The 13,344-nt window shown below is 38.2% G+C and overlaps 1 protein-coding gene across 2 annotated transcripts in view; it reads left to right on the top strand.

Moving 5' to 3' along the window:
• The window catches only part of cdk17 (cyclin dependent kinase 17), a 29,225-nt gene extending 16,835 nt beyond the window's left edge, over positions 1–12,390 (top strand). For both annotated transcript variants that reach the window (XM_086058461.1, XM_086058460.1), the window contains 14 exons: positions 3,876–4,009; positions 5,327–5,452; positions 6,829–6,885; positions 6,983–7,097; positions 7,288–7,382; positions 7,468–7,530; positions 7,645–7,768; positions 8,508–8,628; positions 8,705–8,802; positions 8,884–8,989; positions 9,349–9,391; positions 9,963–10,053; positions 10,717–10,794; positions 10,877–12,390. In XM_086058461.1, coding sequence (XP_085914587.1) covers positions 3,876–4,009; positions 5,327–5,452; positions 6,829–6,885; positions 6,983–7,097; positions 7,288–7,382; positions 7,468–7,530; positions 7,645–7,768; positions 8,508–8,628; positions 8,705–8,802; positions 8,884–8,989; positions 9,349–9,391; positions 9,963–10,053; positions 10,717–10,794; positions 10,877–10,917 — 1,292 coding nt within the window. In that variant the 3' untranslated portion in view covers positions 10,918–12,390. The remainder of the gene's footprint in view (positions 1–3,875; positions 4,010–5,326; positions 5,453–6,828; positions 6,886–6,982; positions 7,098–7,287; positions 7,383–7,467; positions 7,531–7,644; positions 7,769–8,507; positions 8,629–8,704; positions 8,803–8,883; positions 8,990–9,348; positions 9,392–9,962; positions 10,054–10,716; positions 10,795–10,876) is intronic.
• The last annotated feature ends 954 nt before the right edge of the window (positions 12,391–13,344 follow it).

Genomic DNA, 13,344 nt, shown 5'->3' with positions numbered 1-13,344 from the left:
AGCTAATCAGTAGAATACGGTGATAGTTTAACAAAAATATTCAATAGATGCAGCACTAATATGGGATGTATATGTAAATACTAAAATAATAATTAGCATTTTTACATGTTATTGTTTACAATAAATCATAATGAATTATATTTAATTAACTAATTTGCTCCCCAAAAAACGTATACATATGTTGTATATTAAATGTTTTAAGTCTCCCAAAGACGTATTTTATGTTTTTTTTATGCTAGAGCAATCAGAAGGCTTTTATGCAGCCTCCCAACTGCAGAGAACGGTTGAGGAATTGGCCGATTAGAAGAGATCAAACAGGGCCATGTTGAAAAAAAGCTAATTTACCCATAGTTCTAAACAGATTTGTGAATAATGATGAAACTTTGCTCTATTCTAATGCTAATTGCTGCAAAACTGAAACAGATAGAAATATACTTTTTTTTCCTGATGAATGAAGAGACTCTAAACTTTCTTTTGGTAGGTTCCATGTTTTTATTGCATACAATATTCTGTGGGCCTTGCAAAATCAGTCAAAATCCAGTAAAACAGCCGGGAGCAAAGGGGGTTGCTTCAGTGAAAATGGCTGGGAGTGAATGAGTTAAACAATTATTGATTAAAAAAAACAAAAAACATACCAAAATGTTTTCATGTGATTATTTACAAGAAGAAATTAACAAATTATTAATATTTTTTAAATGCATATTGTTTAATTGACCAGCAGTTTTTTAGAAGGAAATAATTGGCAGTGCAGCAAATATTACAGGACTCTTGATTATGTAAGATCGGACATGATTATGATTAATTCTATAGATTGGAAAAACTGACTGGGCCAGATTTTGCCCAGTCCTGAAAATTACATTCATTCCCAAGCTCTATTTCTAAGTTACACCCACCAATTGGATATTTTACACTGTATTGTATTTTGCTCTTTGAACTTCCTTTCATTTTATTAGTGAACAAGTGCAAGTCAGATTTGTAAATCATACCTTGAAGGTAGAAAGGCAATCCGTCTCTCTCCACTGATCCATGCAAGAAGTCATTCACACCCGTTTGAAATCACACAGGATTTGCTATCAGTGCTTTGATAAACATCACTCTTTAAATATGTGCAACCAGGCGGGTTGATGCTATTATGTTTGTGTATGGCTGATAGACCTACTGGGCCTCGCTCCGGACCCTGGCCCAGATGGCGGAATGCGGATGACAAAACAGGGCAGTTATGTAGGACAAAGCGGTACTATAATAATAAGAATGCAATATTGGTGGGAGATTTGAATGGAGGTTTTGGTTTGTTGGTGCAGGTTCGTTTGCCTACGAATGGGTAAATGAATAATGTGCTTACAAGCAATATGAAACAGCAGGAGGTGGTGGAGACATGCAAATGAGGATGCGAAAGCATAGGGAGGGTGAAAGCGAAAGTGGGGCACGTGGAGGAGATATTCGAGTGCTCTGAGGAGATGAAGAGGATGTTAGAAAGTGAGAGAAAGAAGTGAAAGAAAGGTTATTTTAGAAGTGAGGCAAGAAATATGGATATGCTTGTCACAGAATTGGGGCAAGATTTGTCGTCAGCTTTTCTTGTTCAGGAAATAAGAAGGAACAAAATGCTAGAAATGGGTTTTGCACCTTTTGTTATGTGTGGGGACTTGGATTGAAACACTTGATCTGTGTCTAATGCACGTCATACAAATAAAATAAACCATCCCAGCATTCACTAGATCGCACTTGTCTTTTGGAATTCCTGCTTGTATTTGCGTTCATTTCATTTGAATGTTGGACGAGCCCTTTAATTAGCACCTCCAGTTGTGTATTGACGACTTAGCGTGGCTGGCCTGGATGAAAACGCGCTTGTTTTTGACTATTTTCTAGGAAATCTTACTGCGCTGTAATTTAGAAACCGGTTCACCCACAATTTAATTTGCATGCTAATTTTAGCTTGTCCCACTGCGTAGAATGTTTTGTACAGCCGAGGGCATCATCTCATTTGGGTGTTCGCGGATTGTACATCCGGCATTCTTCCTTTCCTCTGCTCATTTATGTATGTTTAATGGTTTTACAGTGACATTATGTAACATCTACTGAATTTCATGTCATTCAAGACAGGCACTATGGCCAATAGCAACAGATCACCTGTAGAAAAAACATTTCGACCAGCCCTGGAAACCCTTAATGCCATTTGAGCTTCTAAAAATGCAACAGCATTCCCTATAATCTGAGAAGTCCCTGGTTTTTAACAGCTTCAGTGCTCAAAAGTAAAACTACATAACGGAAATGGTTTCCTGGGTTAATCCTACTCCTAATTTTGTTTTTATTTATCGGAATTAACACATTTTGAAAGAAATCCTCTCTTGATTCAAGGGAACAGACTCACTCCATTGTGTTTTGAGGAAGGGGTGTGCTTGTGCTTCGGGCATCATTGCCCTTGTTCACGCTCAGCTCTGCAAGCTGTGGTCGTTTTACAGCACTGGGAGATGTGATAAAGTGTTTATTTATACTCGAGCCTCGGGAGTTACAAGGGCCTGAGAGGAGACCAACCTATCCACAATGGTGTCGATGGATTTTATAACAAATTAATTTGAATAAACTAGTAGTGTGCTTTGAGAAAAAGTTTAGACCCATTTTAGGATTTATTGTCAAGGAAACCAGCATTGATTTTAGGTTCTTCTTCAAACGGGCTAACAAAGAAACATTCTAATAAATCACGTTTATCACTCAAGGATTGGGCAAGACACTTTAGTTTGCCCTCAACTATAAATCTTCTTGCCAGATGCACCAATAATTTTGTCCTTATAAAAAAAAACACCTATTAACTGCTAAGCAGCTAATGCTGATTAAAATGAAACGGCTCCGTTGGCATTATTAACTCATTTGCGCCCAAAAATGTATAAATCCGTTCTATTTTATGCTCCCAAAATTATTTTTTATGCTAGGGCATACAGAAAGCTTTGATGCAGCCTCAACAGAAGAGAACGGTTGAAGCAAAGGTAGTTATTTTAAAAACGGCCAGCAGGTGGCAGCAGAGTATAAGAGATCAACCATGTAGCAAAAGCAAAAAGGCTTCCCCCCCACTGTTTTAAACAGATTTGTGAATAATGATAAAACTTAGTTATCTTCTAATGCTAATTGCTGCAAAACGAAAACAGATAGAAATATACTTTTTTTCCCCTGATGAAACACTCTAAAAACAGTTGGGTCAAAAATAACCCAACTATGGGTCAAAAATGGACCGATCCTCTACTTAGGTTGATTTGACTTTGAGTCAAGAAATGGGTCGTTCAGCGTAAAACAACTCGTAAATATTGGTCAGATCCTTTAGTTGAGTAAAAAAAAAAAAAGGGTCATTTTGTATAAAACAACCCAGAAACTTGGGTCAAATTGACCGATGAAGTGGATTGGGTTACTTTTGACCCAACTGTTTTTAGAGTGAAGAAAAAACTCTAATCTCTATTTTGGTAGGTTTTCTGTTTTTATAACAATAGAACACAATATTCTGTGGGCCTTGCAAAATTAGTCAAAATCCAGTAAAAACAGCCGGGAGCGAAGGGGGTTGCTTCAGCGAAAATGGCTGGGAGTGAATGAGTTAATGTGGGTAAAACATAACCATTTGTTCTGCGGGTTGTTTAGAAGAGGAACCCGAAATCTCGTTCCTTCATTGGAACCAGTGCACATAATTGCTGCTTGGCAGTGAGCCCAGTGCATTGTGGTTGTTGAGGGATTTCGACTTTATGAGCAAAAATTAATCACACTGCCACTTTGTCTGCCTCAATTACAAAAAAATCCACTTAATTATGACTTAACCCGCATACGGAACACGTTTTGAGGAGACAAATTAGCTCATTTGTGCATTTATGTAATACAGGTTGTGTGTTCCGTTTCAGACATCGTGCACGAGAACCTTAAGATGGGTTCCGACGGGGAGAGCGACCAAGCATCGGGGACGTCGTCGGACGAGGTCCAGTCCCCAACGGGTGTCTGTCTGAGGAACCGAATCCACCGGAGAATCTCCATGGAGGTAATGTGTGCACAGCACAGCAACATCACATCTCCTCGCCACGTCTCCTTGTCATCGCCGCCTACGCCCTCGGCTTCATGGGAGATCTTGTCTGGGAGGAGGAGGAGGAGAAGGTGGTGGGGGTGCTTCACTTTGCCTTCTAATGGCTTATGCCTGTCTGGGTGTCATGATACCAACATCAGCAGTGCTCCCTAGGGGGGAAAATGGCTAAATGAGTGCAACAAGTATTGCAGGACTTTTGATTATGTCACTGCATTATTTGCCCATCATCGCTGATACAAATGAAAACAAAAAATAAATATGTTCTGTCATTGGAATAATAGATTGTATCCAGATATTCCATCTCCAATAAATTATCTTAATGCACCATAAATGATGAAGTGGGTGTTTTTCACCTAGTGGGTTGTGCATGAGTTTGGTAGCCTTCTGCCCCCTACTGGATAAAAATTATATATTTTTTTTTATTGTGGAGGTGTGAATTTGACAACAACGGTAATGTACTAGGACATGTTGCATGTGACTCAGCAGTCTATATGATGTAATGCATTCAGATCCTTCTCGTGAGGGCGCAAGGGGAGGAGCCATTGTCCACATTGCAAGTTATCAAAATAATCCCTTATCTGTTTTTTTAGGGTGAAATAATAGCGTCTTTGTTGCGGTGTCTTTACATAATTCTATTTGAAAGGGCCTTTTGTTTGAAAAGAATCAGCACAACTACGTAATACAGTTCGTATCTTGCATGTTGAGTAATAAAAATAAGACAAACAGCTGCTCGAATCGGAGCTGCAGAGCTCATTTTTGCATCGTGGATAAACTTTAAAGCCCGTGCAATATTACCTAATTTCTATTTTTACACACCTCACTCCTGTTTAGCCACATCAGTCCGCATTTTGTCAAGATTAGAGCTCTTTTCCTCCCAGAATAGATCGCATCATTCACACAAAAGAATGGAGCTGCAGTCACATGAGATGTGCAGGTGTACCTAATTTTGTGTCCAGCTAATATTTGTATAACTGCTGCCTCCACTGTGAATAAATATGGCCTATCCACAGCCATGTGCAGCAGAAGACACAATTCTACCCTGTAAGACCTGATCAGTTTTGTCTCGCTGACATGGGAATAGATGAGTGAGCGAGTAATTTTCGCCGCCGTCTCTATGAGTGCGTGGGCGGACTGCTTTCGTCTTGTGGATAACATAACGTTCTCTTCCTGTGTCATAATTGCATATAATGGTGGACAAGGGAGGATTAAATGTCACATTGTAAAAATAGATTTGAGGGGGAAATGCATTAACATGTGCGCGGGTTTGTGTTGAAGGACCTGAACAAACGCTTGTCGCTGCCAGCTGACATCCGAATTCCCGACGGCTACTTGGAGAAGCTGCAGCTCACCAGCCCGCCCTTCGACCAGCCGCTCAGCCGCCGCTCGCGTCGAGCGTCGCTGGTGCGTATCTGCGTGTGCCACTTTTATAGCCCCGCAGCACTCGCGGCACTGGGAGCAGTCTGTGCCAGTTGCCATGACAACCGACCCAGCGGGAGCCCGAGATGTACCGATCTGCCGACACCAGCGCTTGTATTGTTTTTGAGTCAGGCAATGATGATTGTGATCACATGGCCGAAATATGACATGAAGCTGTTCAGTTCATGCTTGATGGTTTATTTGCAAGGGGGTGAGCAAATTTAACGTAATTTTCGTACGTTTAAAAAAAAAAAATCTAATTAAATTGTGTATGTAAAATATGCAAGATAGCTTCCACAATTTAATGAAGCACTATTTTATTTACAATACATAGTTTGATAAGTTATTTAAATTAAATTAAAACATTTTTTTAAACCACTATATAAAAAAATTATTAGATTTTTAAAATTAATACCTCAAGTCAAGTCATTTGTTTTGTAGATGAGGTTTAAATAATAACAAAAAAGAATTAAATTGTATATGTAAAATTTGCAAAATAGCTTCCACAAGATAATGAAACACCACTTATTTACAATACATTTAAATTATACGAATATTATTTAATTTTAAATCACTATATAAAAAATCATTTGATTTTTAAAATGAACACCTCAAGTCACACGCCAAGTCATTTGTTAAATAATAATAAAAATAATTAAATAATTAAATTGTGTATGTAAAATATTCAAAATAGTTTTCACATTTTAATGAAACACTATTTTTTTTAAATACAGTTTGATAAGTTACTTATATTAAATAAATAAATAAATATTCTAAATCACTATATAAAATTGATTATTTTACCATTTTTATTATCCTCACTATAATTATTGTTTACGATAAATAAATGAACCAATCATTAGATTTTTTAAATTTATTAAATCTGTAAAATTGTTAATTTTCCAACCCCCCCCCCCCTTATTTCTGACTGCAATATAAAGTTTTGCTGTTTATTTTACTATTATTTCTAATAAATCCATTGGACATGAACAATTTTAAATAATAAATAATTTTAAAAACAATTAAATTAATAAATAATTTATTAACATACTTTTTTATTGTCTAATTAATACAAAATAATGCATTTTAATTATTTTATCAGTATTTTTATCTTTGTCTATTATTTTATAATTGAACACTCATTGAACTGAAATGTTTAATAAGTTTAATTAAAACTAATAATATATACGTTTTAACTAACCTTTTTTTTGGGGGGTGGGTGAACAAATGAATTCAACAAATATAAGAGGATTCTTGATAACGATCAAGAATGTTTGCCCTGTAATCCTTCGATTTATTAATAAATAAGTGAAATACAATAACTGTATAATTGTAATTGTCTGTCTGTGATCTTTTCTTAGTCGGAGATTGGTTTTGGGAAGTTGGAGACCTACATTAAGCTAGACAAACTGGGAGAGGTGAGGAAAGCTACAACTTCAAGAGCATTTTTTGGAACTATTGAAGTAAACTTTCTGTAGAACCGAATGCGCTCGCCAACTCTTCATTCCCTTGCAGGGAACGTACGCAACCGTTTTCAAAGGACGCAGCAAGCTGACGGACAACCTGGTGGCCCTGAAAGAGATCCGGTTGGAGCATGAGGAGGGGGCGCCATGTACAGCCATTAGAGAAGGTTAGTCCTTTTTTTTTTTTTTTTACTACAAGAGAAACGACTGATGAAGAATATGGTCTGTAATCTGAATTTGACCTGCTACTTAAATCTTAAATAAAGTGAATATCATCTGGACTGAAAAGTCCAATTGCAATGAAGTTCCGTGTTCATAACTGTCAGGCTGGTTTAATAGAAGTGTTCATTTGTGTAGTATCGTTACTGAAGGACTTGAAACACGCCAACATTGTGACGCTGCACGACATCGTCCACACCGACAAGAGCCTCACGCTCGTGTTCGAGTACCTGGTAAGTGAAGTGAACTCGGCCTTGTTCACTGGGGGGAATTAAAAAGAAGTCATATAACACAACGCCATGCTTGTGCCTTCTGTAGGATAAGGATCTGAAGCAGTACATGGATGACTGCGGAAACATAATGAGCATGCACAATGTGAAGGTTCGGATACAGTTTTGCCCTTGTGCTTTCATTCCCATCAAAATTCTTCCAGCTCCTCTTTTCTGAGCACAGAAGACAAATGGCTAATGACGTGAAATCTCTTTTTTACTGCAGGTGTTCTTGTTCCAGATTTTGCGTGGGCTGTCGTATTGCCACAAGAGGAAAGTTCTCCACAGGGACCTGAAGCCACAGAACCTCCTCATCAACGAAAAGGGAGAGCTCAAGCTGGCTGATTTTGGTGAGAGGAGTGCCAACATTTCACACGGTTTCTCTTTATGGGTGATAATTCAATTACACACAAAAAAAAGTCCAAGAGGACAACAATAATGTCTGCACCTCACATGTACTTTTAATTATTTTCATCAAATGTCCATCACTTTACGTTTCACCATTCTCATCCATATATCAGGCTTCATTTTGCATTTATGATTATTTGGTCTTTTCACCATAATATAAGATACATACAATATACTAATTAAAATTTGCTAAAACAGCAGAGTGGCGTGATTTTATGATGCTTTATGACCTTTATGATATTGGAGAATACTATAAAACTAAAATAAAGACTGGATGAATCCAAAAATGATTCACAATCTAGCATTACAGTAGATTTTAAATGATTGTTCTTGTGTAATAGAACTCATCCATTTTTACCATTTTTTTTTCAGAAACACATTTTGATGTTATTGCAAAATAAATGTTTTCCATCTTGAAAATGTCAGAAAGAAAGTCAATCCATTATTCCATTGTAGTTTCCTAGTCCTAAACACCTCGTTGCACTATAATCTGAAATGTTTATCATTAAAGGAAAGATTTCTTGGTGGCAGAGGCCACTCTATAGAGAAGCAAAAGGAAGTGGAACCTCTGTGGGAATAGTTGTCACATAAATTCATAGACCTAAAAAGAAAAAGAAAAAAAAAGCACATTTTGTTGCAGCTACTTTTCATGATCCAAATTTAATTTCATGTGATCACCAGGTCTGGCAAGGGCCAAGTCAGTCCCGACTAAAACATACTCCAATGAAGTAGTGACCCTTTGGTACCGACCTCCTGACGTTCTGCTGGGGTCCTCGGAGTATTCAACACAGATCGACATGTGGTAAAAACCTTTATTTAAATAAAATAAATCATCTCACTTTGCCTTCCCATTCAAATCTTCGATTGTTGCTTTCCAGGGGCGTCGGCTGTATATTTTACGAGATGGCTGCGGGTCGGCCACTTTTCCCCGGCTCCACGGTGGAGGACGAGCTCCACCTCATCTTCAGGTTACTCGGTGAGCCCGTTGGCCAAGGGGGACCCGTTAAAGACACACTTGCTCGCCTGTGCTGACCCATCTGCGCTCGTGTGATTGCAGGCACGCCGACGGAGGAAAACTGGCCAGGAATATCCTCCATCGAAGAGTTCAAATCTTACAACTTCCCGAAATATAAACCTCAGCCGTTCATCAACCACGCTCCCAGGTACTCAATTGTGTCTTTCTGTCAAGTGAAAGATATTTTCTCCACTTTAACCTGTTTATGGTATGGCTAGTTCTGCTTTAAAAAATTAAATAAAATCTCCACATGTACATTATATTTTTAAATACACACACGCCCGCATTTAACAACAAATGGCAACTCCAACAGCAAATACAGACCTTGAGTAATAATGGGCTATCTTTGTGCACGTGCATGCATGTGTGGCAAGACAGGAAATCCTGTGGAACATTGTGAAGGCAGCTGTCCGCTTCCTTCCTCCAGCGAGTCTGCGACTTCCCATCAACCTTTGCTGCAGACGGCCATTAACCCGTTGTTGTCCGTGTTTCTTTTGTCTCTTTCAGGCTGGATGGCGAAGGGATCGAGCTGCTGCTGGCTTTCCTCAGAGTGAGTCTTAACTTCCCAAACACACACACACCACAATTACAAATTCAAAATGAGAAGAAGTCAACCTTAAACATTTCTTGACAATAATACGTTATATGTGACCTCACTAGTCTAAACATCACATTCTGAATAATATTACATTTGTGGAATATGAGTTATAAAGCAAAAATCTAGTTGTTTTGATCAATATCAGGAGGCGGCCATTTTGCCACTTGCTGTCGACTGAAGATGACATCACAGTTGCTCAGGGCACGCAACAATCAATCAGAGCTCACCTGTTTTCTGAAGATGAGCTGTGATTGGTTGTTACCCAAGACCTCAGCAACTGTGATGTCATTTTACTCGACAGCAAGTGGCAAAATGGCCGCCCCCTGAGATGGATAAAAATGGCTGGATTTTGCTGCTTAACTCATATTCTACTAACACAATATTAACCAGAAAACCATATTTAGACTAGAATAGAACATATTATTGTCTAAAAAAAATGAATCATTGGGGGTTGACTTCCCCCTTTAAATGGAGTTGCTAAAAAAAAGCGTCGCCGTAAAACACATGTTGGTCTGCTTCACAGTACGAATCCAAGAAGAGGATCTCAGCTGAGGACGCGATGAAACATTCCTACTTCAGGCATCTTGGGATAAGAGTACACACGTTGCATGAGAGTGAGCACACACACATCTGAAGAACAGTCAACCCCTATTTTGAACAAAGTTCCTGTCGATCCTTTGTCTTAAAAGGCATTGAATCCATCAATCTAAAAAGGCCGTAATTGGCAATTTTTTTTTAAAATTGCAGAAGTCCTAAAAAAATAAGTAGGACTTTATATTTGTAAATAGTCTCAAATCTAAAAATATATTAACTTTATTAAAAAATAACAGATTTACCGAATGACTTGTGGTAATATATCGCAATCACGAGAGCGGAACCAACAAAACAGTGATGTGGTTTTAGTCGGTTAATTGATGCGCCTACAATGGCAGCCATGTTGGGAGGGACGTTCCTATCAAAGGCATTTTGATATTGAAATTGAAGTCAGAACGTGTTTATTGCTCGACCGATTTGAATGATTTTTGTCCATCAGTGCAAACCATTGTGCGAGGGGCGGGTAATAATTTAAAATTCTGTGAAATCTTGCTTGCATTTCCTTCCTGGTTTTCTGACTTTGCATCTCCTTGCTTCGTGTCGATGTTGGCACACAGCTCAATAGCGCCACGGGAAAGTGTTAGAACATTGTAAAGTTGGCCCCACGTTTAACTGGATTGAACTTGCTTGCAGCTGCGGGAACACAAAAACGTTGTTGAGACTGACGAGCCGCTCCGTTTCAGGTGTGTCCATATTCACATTGAAGGAAGTGCAGCTGCAGAGAGACCCCGGCTACAGGAACTCCTCGTACCCGGAGTCAGGTGACTTTATTTGCGTTGCTGATTTGTTGGAGGAAATGTCTGTCACTTTGGGATTTGTTTTGAATCCTTCCCTCGCTTCCAGGCAACGGCAAGATCAACCGGAGGCAGAGCATGCTCTTCTAGAGTTGCGTCAAGAGGAAGGATACCTTCATCATCACCCTCTACCTGACCAGCCTCTCTCGCATGAAACCGTGACAACACCCCCCCCCCCTCCCTTTTTTTTCTCTTTTACCCACACGCACTCACATTCACATGCACACGCTCCTTTTGAGTATGGTTAACTGTTCAATTGGTGTGTTTATTTATTTCCAGATATGAGAGGTAGGAGTTGTTTGCTGCTAAAGTACTACTGTATGTATTTAACACACCCTGTTTATGTGTGAGTGAGTGTGTGTACGTGTGTGTGTGTGTGTGACGTGAAGCCGATCCTCCGTGCACAGTTGAACAGTCGGTAAAGATTGCTGTTTTTCTTTCTCAACTCCTGATTTATTTTGTTTCAAATTCCGCGTTCAAGCTGTGATTCAAGTTGTTGGAGACCACTTGTTTCGTTTATTTCAATATAAACGTGTTTATTATTTATTTCATTTTTTTTATTGACCAACTATACAACATGTCAAGGTCTTAATTTGGGAAATTGGTGGGAGGATCATTTTTTTAGTGGTTGAGACGGATCAAATTTGAACATTTGGGATCAAAATTTGGAGCATTAAGGCCACACTGAAAAAGAAAAAAAAATATCTTAAGGTTGTAAGAAAAGAGCTACAATGTTATGACAATAACTTATTTTGAAGAAAAAAACCGAGTGGATTTGAAAACTGCAGCACAAATATTAATTCAGGTATAGTTAATATATTTTGGGCAAAATACGATGACTTTATTATTGTAACATTCCAACTTTTTTGTCTATTCTAGCAAAATTCCAGCTTTCCACTTGATGTTGCAACTTTATTCTTAAAATTCAATTTTTTTTCTAAAAATATTACAACTTTATTTTTGTATAATTGTAACTTTTATTCTCTTAATGTTATAGCTTTATTCTCATTTCATTACTACTTTATTGTCTATAAAAATGTAAGACGTTTGTTTCCCTTATAATTTTGCGATTTAACAGATCAAAAGTGACTTTATTTTGTAATAGGATTTTATTCTTATAACATTCCACCTTTTTTCTTTAATGTTGCAACTTTATCCTTGAAAGATGAACTATATTTTGTAGTAATATTATGGCTTAATTCTCTCAGAATGGTGATTTTTTTTTTTTCTTCTGAAAACATTTTGACTTCATTGTTGTCAAATAACAAAAACAAATGTTACTACTTTCTTGTACCAGTCCATTATATTTCCTCATAATGTTATGACTTTATACTCAAAAGTTGACCTTTCAACTTTACTTAAAATTCTGGCTCTTTTCTCACATAATGAAGACTTGATTTTCTTTTCTTCTCATACATGTATGTCTTTTTTTTTCTTCTTGTCATATTCATTTTCTTTTCAGTGTGGCCCCAATACTCCTTTGTCAAAGCACAGTATTGTTTGACAAACATGCAGGACGCTTGGAAGAGGGCAAAGTGGCTTCAGGATTTTTGGTTTCCTTTTCTCACACTCAGTGCAGTAGTTTTGTTTAACCTGCACTTTTTGTATACATATATTGGCTGGCATTGGCCGAGTTTACCCAACAGTATTAAGATGTGCTCTCCACGTCTGTGACCTTTGAACTCTCACGTGAACCTCCAGTCTACAGCGGGCCGTGGCATAAGAGGGCGTGGTGCAGCGGGGCTTCTCCACACCCCAATCCAATGTTGTAGTTAATGGACATTTGTGTCGAAGTCACATTTTGAGTCAACGTGCGTACTGACAGGCTCCTCAATTCTCGGCACGCACTCTGAAGTGTGCTTTGCATTCCCGCAGTACATCATCCAGCAAATACAGGAGATATTGATCGAGAAGTGACCAATTCATAGACTCCCAGTAGCAGAGTGTAAAAGATGCAATGGCCCCGGGAATGTATTGAGAAGGTGTGAGTTGTCTGTAAAAGTTTTACATACTGAACCGAGTACATGAAAAGTGCAGTAACGACTACTACAACTTGTTGTTTGCAGCTAATGGTGTCCTAATCCTGTAAGCACACTGTATTTGTCTTTTAACAGGTAGATAAAAATGTATGAGATTGTTATCATGGCGAAGTAAACCTATTTTTTCTACAAATACGTTGTAAATCTGATGTCGTATTATAGCCATGAGTCATGACACAAATAATGTTTAAGTGTTATGTTCACTTTGGGAGCAAGGGGACATTATGTTAATGGTCATCACCATGAACTTGTATTTAAGGAAAAAAAAAAAGAAGAAGAAAAGATACTGTCACTATTAACTGCAAACTTTGATGGTGTCCGTATATTTTTTGAAATGAATCGCAGTAACGTGCATGACAGGATATTTCTACCGCGGCTTAGTTTATCAATGTACAACTTTTCAAAAACGTGCGAATGTCCTGACTTTCATGTGAACACGTCCAAGAGAGTGCGCGTGTGTGTGTGTGTGTGTGTACAG

The sequence above is a fragment of the Leptonotus elevatus genome, chromosome 17, assembly GCF_054856555.1.
Source record: "Leptonotus elevatus isolate MCC_2025b chromosome 17, RoL_Lele_1.0, whole genome shotgun sequence".
Classification (NCBI taxonomy): Eukaryota; Metazoa; Chordata; class Actinopteri; order Syngnathiformes; family Syngnathidae; genus Leptonotus; species Leptonotus elevatus.
Note: the sequence above shows the minus strand (reverse complement) of the source record. Positions and strands in the feature narration are given on the sequence as shown.